The sequence below is a fragment of the Balaenoptera musculus genome, chromosome 12 (genome assembly GCF_009873245.2).
Source record: "Balaenoptera musculus isolate JJ_BM4_2016_0621 chromosome 12, mBalMus1.pri.v3, whole genome shotgun sequence".
Taxonomy (NCBI): Eukaryota; Metazoa; Chordata; class Mammalia; order Artiodactyla; family Balaenopteridae; genus Balaenoptera; species Balaenoptera musculus.
The window spans coordinates 70,221,456-70,240,128 of NC_045796.1; the positions used below are offsets into that span (position 1 = coordinate 70,221,456).

General features: G+C 39.4%; 1 protein-coding gene across 2 annotated transcripts in view; it reads right to left on the reverse strand.

Moving 5' to 3' along the window:
• Window positions 1-8,967: 8,967 nt before the first annotated feature.
• Window positions 8,968-18,673, reverse strand: part of CFAP206 (cilia and flagella associated protein 206) — a 62,018-nt gene continuing 52,312 nt past the window's right edge. For both annotated transcript variants that reach the window (XM_036871507.1, XM_036871508.1), the window contains 4 exons: window positions 18,218-18,358; window positions 15,096-15,289; window positions 13,001-13,144; window positions 8,968-9,430 (listed from right to left, as the gene is read on the reverse strand). In XM_036871507.1, coding sequence (XP_036727402.1) covers window positions 9,200-9,430; window positions 13,001-13,144; window positions 15,096-15,289; window positions 18,218-18,358 — 710 coding nt within the window. In that variant the 3' untranslated portion in view covers window positions 8,968-9,199. The remainder of the gene's footprint in view (window positions 9,431-13,000; window positions 13,145-15,095; window positions 15,290-18,217; window positions 18,359-18,673) is intronic.

Here is an 18,673-nt window from a genome sequence, read left to right on the forward strand (position 1 = left end):
GTGAAAAGTATTATAAACCTATTACAGTACTCTGTAGCCGATTATGTTAGTTGGGTACCTGGGCTAACTTTGTTGGACTTACGAACAAATTGGACTCACAAACATGTTCTTAGAACAGACCTCGTTCGTATGTAGGGGGCTTACTGTATAGTTTATATTACATATTGTTCAGAAGTCTTGTGCCTGTGTCCTCATCGTCAGCATTATCATTAATTATATTTACCTAGCCAGACAAGCTAACTGCACGATCTTCACACAACGAAAGGGCTTCGAAAACATTAGACATATCAACAGGCATTTACTTCAACTGCTATGATCTCCACGTTCACTGAAGCATATTAATTAGCATAAGCGATGTTAGAAATAATTCACTGGCAAAATGAATGGTCATCAAGATATGTGGATTGATTAAAAATACTATGTAAGTACCTCAGTTCTTACAGGAACGTGAGTACAAGACTCTGAGATGCCCAGCAGCCTACACCTTCTGTGGCATGATCTTTCTCCAAAATGATTTTTTGAAGGTTTGGGTGGTCAATGTTATATACCATTGTCTTATCATTATATACATAGATACAGATATATATGTATATAGTCTATTAACATTATTGGAATATTTTGCATTCCTTATTAGCATCACATTAATATCAGAAGGGGCTCACAGAAGGAGATCACAGTTTATATAGTCAGACATTTGAGTAACCTCACTTTGGAACAGTGTTGGATCTTCCCTCTGCCTGGTGTATGTGTGCTCACTGGTGCTGATCACCTCTTCCTGTAATTGGTACAGTTCTCACTTATGGAATTATTCAGTTCCATGCTGTGTATTTCTTATACGTACACTTAAGCAAAAACTCTTATGTGTACTTGAAATTAATTGTGAAAATTAAAAATATTCTATCAGACATTTCTTCTTTTGTTTTATAACTACTGCTCTGTACAGTTTATTTATCTCTTCCCATTTTGGAGTATCATTATAGTCTCAACTTACTTCAATTAACTATAATTATTCTCCTCTGGACACTCAAATTGTCCCAGTATGGTCCCTGTAAGCCTACTCCTTTAAATCTGCACAAGGTTTTTGAAGCATTTTTGATTTCCAGGTTCCAGGTTCCAGGCCAGTCTTCATTCTTCCCTGTCCTAGGCCATGGAATCAACTACACTTCAAGAAACTATGGTTCCGGGCTTCCCTGGTGGCGCAGTGGTTGAGAATCCGCCTGCCAATGCAGGGGACACGGGTTCGAGCCCTGGTCTGAGAAGATCCCATATGCTGCGGAGCAACTGGGCTCGTGAGCCACAACTACTGAGCCTGCACGTCTGGAGCCTGTGCTCCGCAACAAGAGAGGCCACGATAGTGAGAGGCCCGTGCACCGTGATGAAGAGTGGCCCCCGCTCGCCGCAACTAGAGAAAGCCCTCACACAGAAACGAAGACCCAACACGCAATAAATAAATAAATAAATAAACAAACAAACAAACAAAACAAAACAAAAAAGAAACTATGGTTCCTTCTGGGGGAGAATAGTATTACACACACACACACACACACACACACTGATCATAATTAGGGTGGTGGGTAAAATGCTTTGGGGCCAGTTTTGTGGCATTTCTGGTTCACATACATATCATGTTGCTGAACCCCACCTTTCCTGTAAATTTTCATTGCCTGTGAAGAATTTCTACTCCATTGCCATAAGCCTTGACTAGATTTTGATGGCCTTTGTTCTAACGTGATCAGCCCAAAACCACCAGTGACAAACCTATAGTCAGACAGAGTCAGGATTATTGGCTCATTCCAGCCAGAGAGAGACTACACACCAGAATAACTGTGGGAGGTCTCAGGAAACAAAGGAAAAGACAGAGTTATAGAATGTGGGAGAAGAATGGAGTTAAGGTGAAATTTAAAAAGAAGCGATATTTTGCAACAAAAAGAATAAAATACCTAGGAATAAACCCACCAAAGGAGACAAAAGACCTGTATGCAGAAAACTATAAGACACTGATGAAAGAAATTAAGGAGGATACAAACAGATGGAGAGACACACCATGTTCTTGGATTGGAAGAATCAACATTGTGAAAATGACTATACTACCCAAAGCAATCTACAGATTCAATGCAATCCCTATCAAACTACCAATGGCATTTTTCACAGAACTAGAACAAAAAATTGCACAATTTGTATGGAAACACAAAAGACCCTGAATAGCCAAAGCAATCTTGAGAAAGACAAATGGAGCTGGAAGAATCAGGCTCCCGGACTTCAGACTGTACCACAAATCTACAGTAATCAAGACAGTATGGTACTGGCACAAAAACAGAAATATAGATCAATGGAACAGGATAGAAAGCCCAGAGATAAACCCACGCACATATGGTCACCTTATTTTTGATAAAGGAGGCAAGAATATACAATGGAGAAAAGACAGCCTCTTCAATAAGTGGTGCTGGGAAAACTGGATAGCTACATGTAAAAGAATGAAATTAGAACACTCCCTAACACCATACACAAAAATAAACTCAAAATGGATTAAAGACCTAAATGTAAGGCCAGACACTATAAAACTCTTAGAGGAAAACATAGGCAGAACACTCTATGACATAAATCACAGCAAGATCCTTTTTGACCCACCTCCTAGAGAAATGGAAATAAAAGCAAAAATGAACAAATGGGACCTAATGAAACTTAAAAGCTTTTGCACAGCAAAGGAAACCATAAACAAGATGACAAGACCACCCTCAGAATGGGAGAAAATATTTGCAAGTGACGCAACTGACAAAAGATTAATCTCCAAAATTTACAAGCAGCTCATGCAGCTCAATATCAAAAAAACAACCCAATCCAAAAATGGGCAGAAGACCTAAATAGACACTTCTCAAAAGAAGATATACAGATTGCCAACAAACACATGAAAGGATGCTCAACATCACTAATCATTAAAGAAATGCAAATCAAAACTACATTGAGGTATCACCTCACACCAGTCAGAATGGCCATCATCAAAAAATCTACAAACAATAAATGCTGGAGAGGGTGTGGAGAAAAGGGAACCCTCTTGCACTGTTGGTGGGAATGTAAATTGATACAGCCACTATGGAGAACAGTATGGAGGTTCCTTAAAAAACTAAAAATAGAACTACCATATGACCCAGCAATCCCACTACTGAGCATATACCCTGAGAAAACCATAATTCAAAAAGAGACATGTACCACAATGTTCATTGCAGCTCTATTTACAATAGCCAGGACATGGAAGCAACCTAAGTGTCCATCGACAGATGAATGGATAAAGAAGATGTGGCACATATATACAATGGAATATTACTCAGCCATAAAAAGAAACAAAACTGAGTTATTTGTAGTGAGGTGGATGGACCTAGAGTCTGTCATACAGAGTGAAGTAAGTCGGAAAGAGAAAAACAAATACCATATGCTAACACATATATACGGAATCTAAAAAAAAAAAAAAAAATGGTTCTGAAGAACCTAGGGGCAGGACAGGAATAAAGACGCAGACATAGAGAATGGACTTGAGGACACAGGGAGGGGGAAGGGTAAGCTGGGACGAAGTGAGAGAGTGGCATGGACATATATACACTACCAAATGTAAAATAGATAGCTAGTGGGAAGCAGCCGCATAGCACAGGGTGATCAGCTCGGTGCTTTGTGACCACCTAGAGGGGTGGGATTAGGAGGGTGGGAGGGAGACGCAAGAGGGAGGAGATATGGGGATATATGTATACATATAGCTGATTCACTTTGTTATAAAGCAGAAACTAACACCCCATTGTAAAGCAATTATACTCCAATAAAGATGTTAAAAAAATAATAAATTAATTAAAAGAAGCAATATTTTGATAGCTTCAAAGCAGGGCTGTGTGTGAAAAACTCAACATCAGATCTGTACTGCAGAATAGTCTCAGGATCCTGTTTCCTGGAAACCCTGAAGTTACTATAGATGTGGACTGTTGTATTCAGGAGCCCCTTAAATGAAGGCTTTGCACCTACGTTGGAAACTGAGGCTGCTTCTTTGTGTCAAAGTGACTTAAATCCTTCAAGCAAGGATGGAGTGTCTCAGTCTTCCTGATACAATTTCAACAGCAAGGTTCCTAGTAGCGTACGATTTTAGAGAACAAAATTTTTCAGTGAATTAGAAAGCAGACACTCAAAAAAGGGGGTTGTTATTATAGTTTACAACTGTAGCATATCCTCGAGAGGTCTGTTATTTCCTGTTAACTTTGCAGCTGGGATTTCTGTGTTCGTTATCCCAGCCCAATGAATGGCCAAACAGATATTTATATTCTTAGTTCAAGCTAATTTTTACTTTCTCATTTCTAATTATCCTAAGTCTTCGAGGACAAATGTCAGTTGAATGTGTTTCTTTTATGTATGCCTAGTTTTCTATACAAACCTTGGTTAGAGCAAGGAGCAGCCGTCTTCAACATGTGAGCCATAAGCTCATTTGCCTGATGATGAAATAACCTTACAGCAGCTGTTGCTATTTCCATTTCAGACCCCAGTGATATTCCTGATTGTCCCTACCAAACTGCAGCATTTGTCTCGATACCCTGCTCACTTCTATCTCCGCTCTGGTATCAGAGCTACCCTAGTCTCAGTGAACTGTGCGAAAGGAAGCCCACTATGTCTCCATTAGTAACAAAGCATATAAAAGTGTGAACTTCATTCATTAAACAAGAAGACTGTGCAGGAAGCAAATACCAAAAGGCTTAAGGAGGCTGTAGTTCAACTATGGTAGCTGTATAATAGATTATTAAAAGTGGTAAGGTTTAAAGTATAGTAAACCATTAACCATAAAGAACTGTGCAGACAAATCTCAAACTGTAGACAGAATGAGATTAAGCATATTATTCTCATTCTGCTATTAAGAAAACTTCCAAAACCAATTTGCTAGGTTATTATTTTAAAACAACTCTTTCCTATGGTATAAAATTACTAAAGATAAGCCAGAAGAACTGTTGCATTTTAGAATTGAGAAAATTTGTTTAAAAATACAAAGAGACAATGTACAATTCAGTGTCTGAACTCAAAGAGTTAAATGTGAGTAAAAATCATCAGTATCTAAACATTTCTTATTTGAGCTTAACTCTCCCTTGCCTCTTCTTCCATTTTTAGTTACCATAATCCCGTTTCTCTTTTCCTGCCAGTCACTGGTAAGTACTCTGTACTTAGTTCTACAATTTTCTGCTTCGCTGGCTGCAATCTTATTTCTACTCAAGCCAACTCTATTAAAACAGCTTAGCAGCTGCCAACTCCATTCCTCATCCTCTTGTGTTTGTTCATCAGACATTTACTAAAAGTCCTAATGTGCCTAGCATTATTCTAGGCACTAAGAGCTAGAAAACAGAAATCGGGGAAAATGAGGATGGGAGTGCAGCAGAAATGAAACACTGGGGCTTCTCTCCTCTCCTGGCTAACAATGACAAGGCACTTACCAGACAAATGCTTTACACGTGTTAACTAACTCATTTAATCCTCTCAACAACCCAATGAGTTGGGAAATGTTATTACCCCAGTTTTTATGATGAAGAAACTGCAGCAGAGAGAGATTAAATAACACAGCTAATAAGTAGTAGACCTAGACTTTACTTCCATAATCACAGAGATTCCTTTACATCTTTTTCTACTCTTCTGACTGCTCCTCTGTCTTATCTCTTCCTCCTCATTCCATCCCCATTCGTTGGGGATGATCCCCCAAATTATCTTTCTCTAGATCAAATTCCAGTCACCTCTGCTTTACTATCTTTGTCATTTCTTAACCTCAAAATTTCTAGTACTGAACACATTCTTTTTTGACCAACCAGTTCCTCTTCTCAGTTATCCTCTGTTTCCTACAAACCCTAGGGTAGAGACTTTGATTTTCCCTTCCCTTCCCTGGAATGTTAGATTCCCTTCATTAAATCTCACATTTGCGCCTTCATGTCTTCCGTTACTGCAATGCCCTAACTCTTGTGACAGCTGCCTCACCGTCTCCCCAGTTCCAGTATCTCTCTCCCACAATGGATCTTCTGTTCAAGAATCTGCCACAGTTTTCTAATATCCTACTACAGGAAGGCAAAACATTCCTCTGCTTGGCTTTCAGTGTCCTCCAAAATCTATACCAACCCTGCTTATCCAACTTTATTTCCCACCACCTTCCCCATAGATGATCTTCCTTTTCCTCTTGGTTTTTCTCCCTCTTTTCCAAAAACTACTTTGCGACTGAACTACCACCTTGACTACGAGAATAATCACTCAACCAGTACTCTGCTTCCAGTTTGTCCTTTCTTTCATTCCTCTTCTTTTAAAATCCATTCATCCAACAAGGTTCTATAACAATACCAGGGATATAAGAATGACTAAAACACAGTTCAAATCTCAAGAAATACACAGTCTAACAGGGAGAATACAGATGGACACATATAGACCTTTTTACTTCAAGTGTTATAATAAGAATATGAATAAAATCCAGTGAAAACCCAAAGGAAGAGCGATTAATTCTCTCAAAGGTGATGGGGAAAACCTTCACTGGAAAAGTAAAATCTGATCAACAGATTTCATGGGAACAAACAGATTTCCTGAGGGTGTCTGTGGAGTACATTCCAGGGGACAGAGTGACAAGCAAGCACAGAGAGGGGTGGTATCAGAGACCGTAACGTACTCAAAGAGTTTGGGCTCCATTTGTCTGTATGTATAGTGTGTGCAGAGAGCATGAGGGGGCAGAAAATGAAACAGGAAGATACATGGATATATATGAAAAGTCTTATATAATATGGCAAGGAGTTTTTATCCCCCAGATAATGGAAAAGTGTCTTTTTAAACAAGGGAAGTGAAGGTTGTAGGCGAGGAAGCCAGGTGACCTGATCAAATTTGTGTGTTAGAAAAATTACGCCGATGAATCAGGCAATAGGACTAAGTCCTAAACTACGGCAATAGCAGTGAGAATAGGAAGACACGGTTCCCAAAGGCAGATGAAGCCAAATCAACAGGGCTTGGTGACTAGTTAAATGCAGGGGCTGTGTAAGAGAGACAATCCAGAAGTTTTTAATTTATGCTACTGAGTAGGTAGCGATGCCTTTGACCACAGAAGGAAATACACAGGGAGAAACAAGTTCGGTAGAGGAAATGAGTTCGGCCTGTGACCTGCTGAAATGGGGGTAAACAACTGACACTGGCTCCAACATATGGCTGGAAATCTTTAGAGAGTGATGGGGCTTGGGTAGACAGTGGAGGTCTTGGGAGAAGATGAGTTTACCGTTTGATCTAGCTCCCTGTATTCTCTTTCTGTTGTACTTACCAGATGACTTTCTGATATTTAGCTTTTCAAATAGTATTTGGTATTGTTATGCACTTGGCAATTCTACTTTCAGCCCTAACTTGGTAACCCCAAATTGTGGCTTATCAGCCATCCCTTTCTGTGTTTAGGAATCTTGCAGAATCAAAGGAGGGTTGATTAGAACAGGTAAAATCAAATTCCTGAATTTGCAAAGTTTAGTATTAGCTGTAATCATCCCACCCTCTTCAGGCACAGAGCCCTCCCAACCCCACGTCCACGCCACACCACCTCCACCCCCAGGCCCTGCCTCAACAGCCAGCCAGCCAGCCCATCTTTAACTTCATTTTTAAACTACAGGTATGATAAACAACAAGGTCCTACTGTATAGCACAGGGAACAATATTCAATATCCTGTGATAAACCATAATGGAAAAGAATATAAAAAAGGATGCAGATATATGGATAACTGAATCACTTTGCTGTATAGCAGAAATTAACACATTGTAAATCAACTATGCTTCAATAAAAAAATTAAACGACAGGTATGAAAATCATGACAACTTAGAAGTAGATCTGTTTGAAGTTTACCTTTATAGTATCTGAGGAAAATGGATTTTGAAGCATATCATATTATAAGTAACATTTAACCTACATAGAAAACAAATTATACAAACACCTTAGTAAGAGTCACCTAAGCCAAAAATATGTGCTAAATGTAAATGACACCCCCTGCCCCCAGGCTGCCAAGGCAAGTTTTAACAGTCCCTCCGCTTGAGAGACTTCATTATCCGTGCTTAGGTACTGGGAGTGTGTAAGGCATTAACAAAACAACAGCTCTAAAATTCGGCTATCAGTAATTGACAGGGGCCCTAAACACAACCTACGGAGTCAGGCAAATAGGTCAAAGGAGTGAAGTAGGAGACCCGTAAGGCAGCAAGAATTAAAACCAGAAGTACCTGCCCTATGAAAGGGCAAAGCTACTAGTTACAGGAATGCTGGCCGAGTGCTGCTAGATATTCCGATCTTTTCAAGGGGCCAGAATCCAGATTCCATGTAAAATTTCCAGATTTTAAAAAACCTCATGTGGGACTTCCCTGGTGGTCCAGTGGGTAAGACTCCGCCCTCCCAATGCAGGGGGCCCAGGTTGGATTCCTGGTCAGGGAACTAGATCCTGCAAGCATGCCGCAGCTAAGAGTTCACATGCCCCCCACATGCCGCAACTAAGAAGTCCGCATGCTGCAACTAAAGATCCCGCACGCCACAACAAAGATCCTGCATGCCGCAACTAAGACCCAGTGCAGCCAAAATAAATTTTAAAAAATACATAATAAAAATAAATAAATATTTTTTTAAATAAAATTAAAAAAAATAAAAACATCATGTGGATCTTTGTTCTAACTGTTCCAAATTAGTGAGGTCTTATTACATATCAATTTAATCCATGTTACATTTAATAGCTAATGAGGCTGAAAATATTGATTATGGTTTAAATTTTTAATGTTTAACATTAAATATGATTTTAGAAATAAACTTCTATCCCAGGCACAATCATCTTATATCAATATATAAAAAGTTATCTAAATAAGTTTCTATCCCATGCATAACAATCTTATATATATTAATATCTAATCATCTTATATTAATAATTTTAGTCTTAATGCTGCCAAACTTTTTCTTCCAAGTCAAAGAGGAATGGACAGAGTTTTACTTTGCAATTTTAATAGAATGAAAAATGTATTACAGAAAACAATTTTTCATTTGTTGTAGCAGTTTGACAGTACACATGGGTGAGAACCCAAAAACATTCATACCACCAATGAACGTGCCAGCCCCACAAAATTAGCTAATTTTCATGGATGCAAAAATACTTTTAAATATATGCCATTGTTCACAATTCAGTGGTATCTACGTTAAAAGTGTGGTCTCTAACTAGGTTTCATCAATGGCTCTAGTTAAGTTCACCTTGACTTCATAGGTGGTCTTGGTATGGCCCCCGCGGAAACCAGCTATGTAAATCTGGGGCCGGGGCACTCGGCTGCTGCCTTCCCTCATTGACTGTGTGCTAGCATCCTTTGAAGGGTACACCTGGGAGCAATTTTCTCTTCTCATGTGACTAAGATCAGTCTGTACCGAGTGAGTAACTTTCCGACGCAAATTGGCCTAAGTAGAAAGAGAATACACAGGAATGAACATTTCTCTAAAGAACAAATAAAATACTCTCGGGTACCAGTTAGTATCGGCCTTTTTTTTTTTTTCCCTCAATCCACAAAGAAATTAGTCCTGCAACATAGCATGTTTCTGCAAAACATTAAAACATTGGAAAATTTAGAACATAATAGAAAAGAAATACCCTTTGCTGAGAAGTAGGAAAATAGATTAAATAATGAAAATGGACCCAAAGAGAGAACAAACAGATTCAAACTTACAGCGAGCTCAATTCTTTGTTGATATAATAATATAATAATTCATTCATTATTATACTTTGAGAGTCATACAACTTGGATTTTCCCATCATTCTTGGCTTATTTTTTTAAAAAACAAAAATTTAAGATTTCCATTGTCTTACCTAAATGGGCTTCACCCAAAACTTTTAATAGAAAAAGCTCTGATGTTTCCAGATAATACTTTACATTTTTCTACATTATGCTTACTCCTTTTATGGATCGCAACTAAACATGAGGTTAAACAGACTGCTCAGGCTGGGAAGCAAGGAGGAGTTTATAAAAAAGAGAATAAGAGTTTTATTGAAGTTGTGGTAAAGTCCAAGGAAAAAACTCAGAAGGGATTACAGCATGTGAGTTAAGAAGGAGAGACCTGGAATTAGAGGAAACATTTCAGCGTTTGAGACACTGCAGGTGATTGAGAACCAAAACTACTTCTCCCACACACAGCTTATCGTCTACATTAACAGGACTTTGCTATTCCTTTGTCTTCACTAGCATAATTTTACTATTCCAAGAGACTCTTGCCAAAGCAAATAACTTGATTGTTCATTACAGAACATCCTGAAAGATGCATGACTCTTCAGTGGTAAGCATTAACACACAGAAGAAGCCCTAAGACTCTGCATCCCTTGCCTGAAGATTCACCTTGCTATTCCCATCAATCCTGGACTGCTTTTTCATAATCTTTATAACCCAGTTCAGGCCCCCAACACATCCCCTGACTGAGCCCAGGCATCAAAAGACGTGCCTTCCACCAAACTTCAAAGTCTCAATAAATCCTGACCTTGCTGTTCCCCCTCTGAGACACCGCAAAGCTCTGCTGAAGGGGTGGTTTCCCTTACAGCTCTAAGCCATATACTCAGCTTTGTCTTATCGACAGGTCATGTTGGTAATACACGGGGAGCTGGCATTCAACATGCTGCAATTCTAGGGGATAATTCCGTCTAAGGTGGGAAGAAGAATGAAGTCGAAGAGTGAGAAGAGAGGGTCCAGTCAGTATGAGGTTCAGCCCCACTGAACACCGCATTCTCTTAACATTTCCAGGCCAGACCTAATCTGCCACCTATACCTCTCATATCCTGTCCAACCATCACTCCACTCTTCTCCTTTGTCTATGTGTATCTCAGGACCAACTTAAAATGTCACCTAAGTCAATGGAGTAGAATTTTTATTTCACTTCTGTTATACAACTTACCAAGAGATACTAAAATATTTTTAGTGTATCAATGTCACTTGCTAGACTATTAGTTCCTGAAGAACAAGGTGGTAGGATATATGTACGTTACCCAGTATACATCTGATGAGCTCAAGTGAGTCTAGTATTGATAGATAACAGAAAAGAATGCAGGGAATGGGAGCTTCATGAACTACAGAAGAGTAACTGTTAAGAATGCTAATGGAACAATGATCCGGAACAGGGGTCCCCAACCCCCCGGGCCGAGGACCAGTACCGGTCCGCAGCGTGTTAGGAATCGGGCCGCACAGCAGGAGGCGAGCGGCAGGCGAGCGAGAGAAGCTTCATCTGCCGCTCCCCATTGCTCCCCATCGCCCCCATCGCCCCCATCGCCCTCATCGCTCCCATTACCGCCTGAGCCATCCCCCACCTCCCCCGTGGAAAAACTGTCTTCCACGAAACCGGTCCCTGGTGCCAAAAAAGTTGGGGACCGCTGATCTGGAAAATATTCCAGGAAGCTGAACCTTCCGCATCTTGAGAAATCAGGGGACTGAAAAGCTGCCACCAGAGAGGGCGGCAAAGGAAATGATATGGTTAGTGAAAAGAGAGACTGAATATACAAACGGACCTAGGTTGGACCTTATATGATAACAGAACTCTAACCCACAACCTCTGCAGCAACCAGTCTTGGAAGCCAAACCACAACCTCGGTAGTTGTAGCAATCAGCTCAGAACAGCAGAACCGCCCTATTTTTTTTTTTTTTCCTGCTGCCTCCCCTTCCATCTCTGGACCAACCAGAGAAAGCCAAATATGCTCACTAAGCCAATCACAAAAGATGCTCCCCCATCGCCCACTGCTAGTTAGCCCGCCTCCAGTTTCCCCTGTCAACATCCTCCAATCAGAGGAATACCTGAAGCCTTCCCCTTTTTCACTATAAAACTTTCTCACTCCTCTCCCCAACTTTGAGTCTCTGCCAAACACAAGTGATGGTGACTGGCTCCCTTGATATAGCAAGCTTCGAATAAATAGCCTCTGTTCTCATTTGAGCAGTCTTCATTTCCACACCTGATTTCCGTTACAGAGCTGGATAAAATATACTGAGAAAAGGCTACAGTTATAAAAAGAGTTTGTTCCTTCACACTATAAATATTTATTGTTTAAAATGACCAGATACTATCAAAAGGAAGAGTGGGGGGAATTCCACTGAGTCAGATAGGGATGAGAGTTTCAAAGAAGGCTTCAAGGGTAGGTACCTACTGTGATTAAGATGACTGCGAATCAGAAGGACAAGTGAGACGTCTGGAGAGAACAAGCTGACAGTAAGAGGGGACTGTATCTGTGCTATAACAGCAGTAGCATTCTGCTCCTCAAACAAAAGTCCAAAAAAGAGAAGGGTATGCTTTAAATGATCAGAGGAAGCTGCAGGGCTTTAAATACTAGCACCTCATAGGTTAGCACAATTAATTAAAACTATTATATACATCAGTAGACAGAGTAGAGATTGAGAAAAGGAGATAGAGAGAAAGATAGCAACTATCATTGTTCTAGTTACTGGCTGATATAATTTGAGAGCAGTTTCATGCTTCTGTATTTCTATATATGCTTAAAACTAGAAGATAGGGACTTCCCTGGTGGTGCAGTGGTTAAGAATCTGCCTGCCAATGCAGGGGACACGGGTTCGAGCCCTGGTCCGGGAGGATTCCCACATGCCTCGGAGCAACTAAGCCCGTGCGCCACAACTACTGAGTCCACGTGCCTAGAACCCGTGCTCCGCAACAGGAGAAGCCACCACAATGAGAAGCCCTCGAACCGTAACAAAGAGTAGCCCCCGCTCGCTGCAACTAGAGAAAAGCCCACGCGCAGCAACAAAGACCCAGCGCAGCCAAAAATAAATAAATAAATAAATAAACTAATTTTTTTTAAAAACCTAGAAGATAATCTTACAATGTAAAGCTGGAAAATTATAATTATACTAATTATTTTTATTTTAGCAAAAAAAACTGTGTACAACTCACTATTTTATATAAATAATTTAGCTTACCAACTCTATGAGTAACAACATATTAAAATTCCCCAACCTATAAATAATTTTAGAAAATATTGTTACAAACCAATTTTATAGCTTTTCTTCTTAATTCCCATTCATTCCACTCATATGATCTCACAATTGTTGGTGGCAATAAATGTGTATCCGTCTGTGTGCTACTTTCACACTTTGCAATTGGTTTTATATAATGTTTGTCAACCTCTTTCATCTAAAGAAGTGGAGTTTTGCAATTAATATTTGTAAAAAATAAACACTATTTACAGATAACTAAAATATTTAGCTAAAACTGACAAAACATTAGGAAAACAAGAACATGAAACATACTTGTAAATACCAGCAAAATTTTAAAAAGTTCATAATTAGCAAGCCAAATGTAATTATTTTCCCAGGCATTATGGATTTGTGCCTGATTTTTTGAACTTAATGTAGGAGGTGTAGTTTGGAAGGAGAAAACCTAACATCACTCATCCCAAGTCAAATGTCCCTCTCCAATTTTCACAGTGGGGACCATAAGTGAATACCTTATTGGAAATGGATAGAAGTTTAGAATAGCTACTAAATATTAGGTATACATCACATTTGTTTAAAGTATCAGAACATCTTTAGAATATATCTTAAACTCAAGCTCTGCGTACATAGCAGATTATTATCTATTTTAGTGGAATATATTCATCTTTCTGCCAAAGCACCAAGAAGCTCACTATTAAAATATTAAGTATTCAGTGATTCCAGGCTAAACAAGTTATGATTATGCTGGAAATGAAGTTGCTGGAGTGGGTGGCAGAGGTTTAAGAAACTCAAGTCCTAGTAAAGAGGAGGGGGAAGAGATGAACTTCTTTCCCCAAATCAAGAAACAGATGATTACTGAATGCCTACCATTTAGCATAAGATATAATTTTTGCCTTCAAAATGATCTTATGATATACTTAGGTAGGTAGAAAGATGCTGAAAAGATAATTTACAATATTATGCAAGTAAATGGCAAGAAAAAATAATGAATACAGCATTGAAATATGAAGAAAGAATACTCACTTCCATAGGTATTAAAGGTCAGTGAAGGATTCAATACACAGGATTAAATACACAGAAAGGGAAGAACAAGACCAGATATGTAGAGGAAAACTGTTCTTTAATAGAAAAGTATCTACGTACAGCACACCTTCCTGGTGATCTGATTCTAGCCTTTCACTGTCTTTGTGCTTTCTTAAAAGGGCAGCTGGAGCATCACATCAACAGACTGGCAGCTGTTGTCAGAACAAGAGTGCCAACAGCTGCCCCCTTCTGACCACGTTGTCCTTGGCTGGTTGTCAGTCTTCTTGCCCAAGTGTTCAGACCATCCTCTGTTCCTCACTGTCACCAGCCCCATCGTCCTCTTACCAGTCACTGCTGGGATCCCTGCCAACCTGGTCAGTTGTACCCACACCCACCTGCTTCACTGTCAAAGTGTTGATAAATACAACAAACACAAACCATTCATAAACCATGTATTGCAGGGTTTTAGTTTAGTGAGTTTAAAAGAGGTAAATTAAACAAGAGAGGATGACAGAAAGAGCAATTAAAATGTGAACAGTACAAATGCGAGACAAAGAGGAAGACAACAAGGATACACAGCGGTAGAATGTGAGCCCCGTGCGGGCAGGGATTGCTACCTGCTTTGTTCACTGTGCCCAGAATCATGCCTGGTGCACAGCAAGCGACTCAGTAAGTGTCTGCTGAATGAATTAAGGAATCGGCACACACACACATGGAAACACACCTTCAGATCCATTTTGTGGCCTTTCAGACTACTGCAATTTAAACCTGTTAAATTATTTTACAATTCTGAGCCTAAGTTACCACCTATGTTATCTGTGCTAAGCTCCTTCCATTTTAGATAAGGAAATACTGTAGTTCCAATGATTTATCTAAATGTAGTCTTGCTCTTTCAGATTTTTCCAGTCTAATTCATCAGTTTGACTCATCCTGTTTTCATTTATTCTTTGTGGATTTCCGTAGTTTCCATCTTCGGATGTGAACCCCTTTCAGACAACCTGTAAAGGCCCTCATTCTGCCCCTGTCTCTTGCCTGGACTTGGGGGACCATTCTACAACAAAATGTAATTTTTTTTATTAACTACACTTTTAAATGTCATGAATTCTTAAAACGCCAACCCTGCTTACCTGAGGATATGGAATAAGGGTTTCAAACTGTTGATGAAGTTCCAGTAGCTGAATCAATTCTGCATTTTTTTTGGCTTTTTCTCTAATTTTATCAATGTAATTTTCAGGATTTTCTGCAAATGAATATGCGGCATCTCTGGTATTGAAAGTGTAATACTTTTCTTTATATTTCAAAATTCCAATTGCTGGATTTCCTGAAAATTAAGAAAAGGAATTGAATTCGATATGAAATACTGAGACTTCCCTGGTGGCACAGTGGATAAGACTCTGCGCTCCCAATGCAGGGGGCCTGGGTTTGGTCCCTGATTGGGGAACTAGCTCCCACATGCATACCACAACTAAGAGTTTGCATGCCGCAACTAAGGAGCCCTGGAGCCGCAACTAAGGAGCCCGCCTGCCGCAACTAAGACCTGGTGCAACCAAATAAATAAATAAATATATTTTTAAAAAAAGATATGAAATACTGATTCTTTGTTTATAATACATTCATAGAACCATTCCCTATACTCTATTTTTAACATATCACTTATGTCTTTATTAGCTAAAATGTTACAACTAGCAATTTTAAGTTATACATTTCGTTAAATTATATTTTATGTAAAATTCAAATGAAATTTATTTTATACATTTTTTATTTTATTTTATTTTATTTTTTGGCCACACCATGAAGCATGCAGGATCTTAGTTCCCCGACCAGGGATCAAACCTGTGCCCCCTGCACTGGAAGCACGGAATCTTAACCACTGGACCACCAGGAAGTCCCATATTTTTAAATTTTAAATTATGATTTTATCTAAAAATATTTCACTATCCAGATATAAGTTGTTTAAAAATCTTTTATGAGAAGCCACTTAATCATCTAGGTTTTTCAAATCTCCTTAAACTAAACTAACTACTAGAAGCACTGTTTTTAAAATAATTCTGTAAGAACTACAAAAATGAAACATCTGTTCCAAAATGTACATTTGCATGTTAGAAAGTATCTCCCACTATGAAAAGATACTACATAAAATATGGGTTAGAAGTATCCACAGTTTGTGGGAATTATATAGGAAACATAACACTGTCTTATTTATTTATTCTTTCACTTATTCAACAAATATTTACTGACCCTGTTCTTGGCACTGAGGATACAGAGAAAAGAAATCAATCAATATACCATAGCCCAGAGAGTGATCAGTGCTACAGAAAACAAGTAAGCAAAGCAGGTTAAACACATAGTAAAAGGAAGAAGGGCGAGATTGATATTTTAAGTTGGGTGATCAGAGAAGGCTGAATAAGATGAGGGAGCAAGGTATGTAGCTGTGGGGGAATAGAGCTGTCCAAGCAGAGGGAATAGCAAGTGCAAAAGATTCGAGGTGAAAATGAGCTCGGAATGTTCGAGAATAGCAAGAAGGCCAGTGAGGCTAGAGCAGTGCACAAGGGAACGAGAGGTGGGCAGTAAAGTCAGTGATATCATCTGAAAAGGACCCTGCCTGGTAAGCCCCAGCATTACCCGGGGACTCAAGCCCTGTGGTCTGCAGTCCCGAGGAAGGAGGGACTCCCAGGGGATTCCTCCGAGACAGTGCAGGTGGCTGATGCCCAGGAAATATTGTAGCACGTAGAAATAAAGTCTCCAGACTAGCTGATTCTGAGAGGATTCTAAACCCAAAGCCCCTCAAGCCCTTCTACTTTTTTTCTCTCTCTCCCCCTTTCTTAGAATCATAGTTGGTAGGAGCTGGAAGGGACCAAACACACCTCCTAGTTGGTCCTTCTCCTTTTCCTGACGTGGAAGCTGAGGTCCACAAGAGACAAGAGATTTGCTGAAAGTTACTCTGTTTATTAATGGGACAACGGGGACTAGACCCAGGCTCTCCCGGGACTTCCCTGGTGGTCCAGCAGTTCAGACTCTGCGCTCCCAATGCAGGGCGCCCGGGTTCATCCCTGGCCAGGGAACTAGATCCTGCATGTGTGCTGCAACTAAGAGTTCGCACGCGCAACTAAGAAGCCCACATGCCACAACTAAAAAAAAAAAAAAGATTCCGCATGCCGCAAAGATCCCACATGCCGCAACTAAGACCCGGCACAGCCAAAAATAAACAATAAATAAATATTAAAAAAGAAAAAGAAACCAGGCTCTCCCAATCTTGGCCCATAGCTTTTCCAACCACATCATGCTACCTCTGTGTCACCCCACATCCATGTTTCTGTGTTTGTGTCTCTCATGACTCCCTTCCCTTCTTATTTGTGGAGGGAGGGAGAGAGAGAGAGAGAGAGAGATTTGGGGGGGTGGGCAGCGAAGGGAAGGAAAAAAAAGACAAGGGGAGAGAGAAATCATCTCCAGTCTATTGCTTTTTACTTCTTCATGGCTCTTGATTGACTTCTCCTCAGTGTCAGTGATCCTCACAGGACCTCAGAATACTATTCTCTCAGTTCTCCCAAGGTAAACCTTTTATTACTCCCATAATGAAAAAATCTCTACCATAAAAAAAAAATGAGTCAATGTGTATGTTCTCTAGCCTGTATACACACAATCCCAATAATTCTTTGTAATAATTCTATTGCCAATTCACATGGCACTTTTTGGATAATAACTTATTTCATCTCAATTTCTGATTTACTCTTTAGAGAAGTTCTAGTAATATATACATCATAGAGAAATTTTACTTGATAAAATATTGGTCACGTCCTTATACAGAAATCCTGATCTATGTTAATGGGATATAACCATAAAGTGACAAAGAATATTGTTTAATAAACATATCAGTCAAACTAGTGTTGCGCTTTCAAGTAATCACTTTGGAAGATGATCTATTTTAGGAATGCCACATGACACTTCTGAAATCCTTCATTGACATAAGAGTCATCCCCCTTTTATGATAGTGTAGCATCCATATTTCATTATATACACATTCCATCACTTATCGCTTGTATTATAATTTCTTGTTTATGTCAGTCTATCAGGTTATGCTGCGAGCACTTCAAAGATAAATACTGCATTTAGGTCATCTTTGTAGCTCCATTCCTAGTTCACCATTAGAGTCCACAAAATTTTACAAAGTGAGTGAGTGAGTGACAATGAGGGCACATCATTTAAAGAAAAAATTGGAGAAGGGAGAACAGTATTATTTCCAATGACGTACCTGGAAGAAGAAGACCATCTGTTGTAGCAAATGTGTAAGCACAAAATCCCCGATACTGAATCAACAATTTGTCAAAATTGGCTGTTGTTTCTGGGAAAAGCCATTCTAGTTTTCTGAAATCCGCCAGATTTACTCTCTCTTCTAAAATGAAAGAGGAGCACAAGAAAAACGGTATTCAGTGGGAAGAGTAAACCACCCAGGAAATGAGCAGAAGGCACTTGGCTGCTATCTGACTAAAACAGAGATAAATTAACTTCGTTCAAGACAGTGTAGCTCTTAATAATATGCGAGGTGGCAAAATACTTTGAATATGATGCTCATATACTAGGACTGTCAGTTCTTTAAACAACTGAGAATGTTCTGAGCAGAAAGAGGCAAGGAAACATCTCTTAGTAACTTAGTGATTTTGGTAACAGAGGATATACTTTTCTGTTATTCACACTTCTAAAAAGTCTT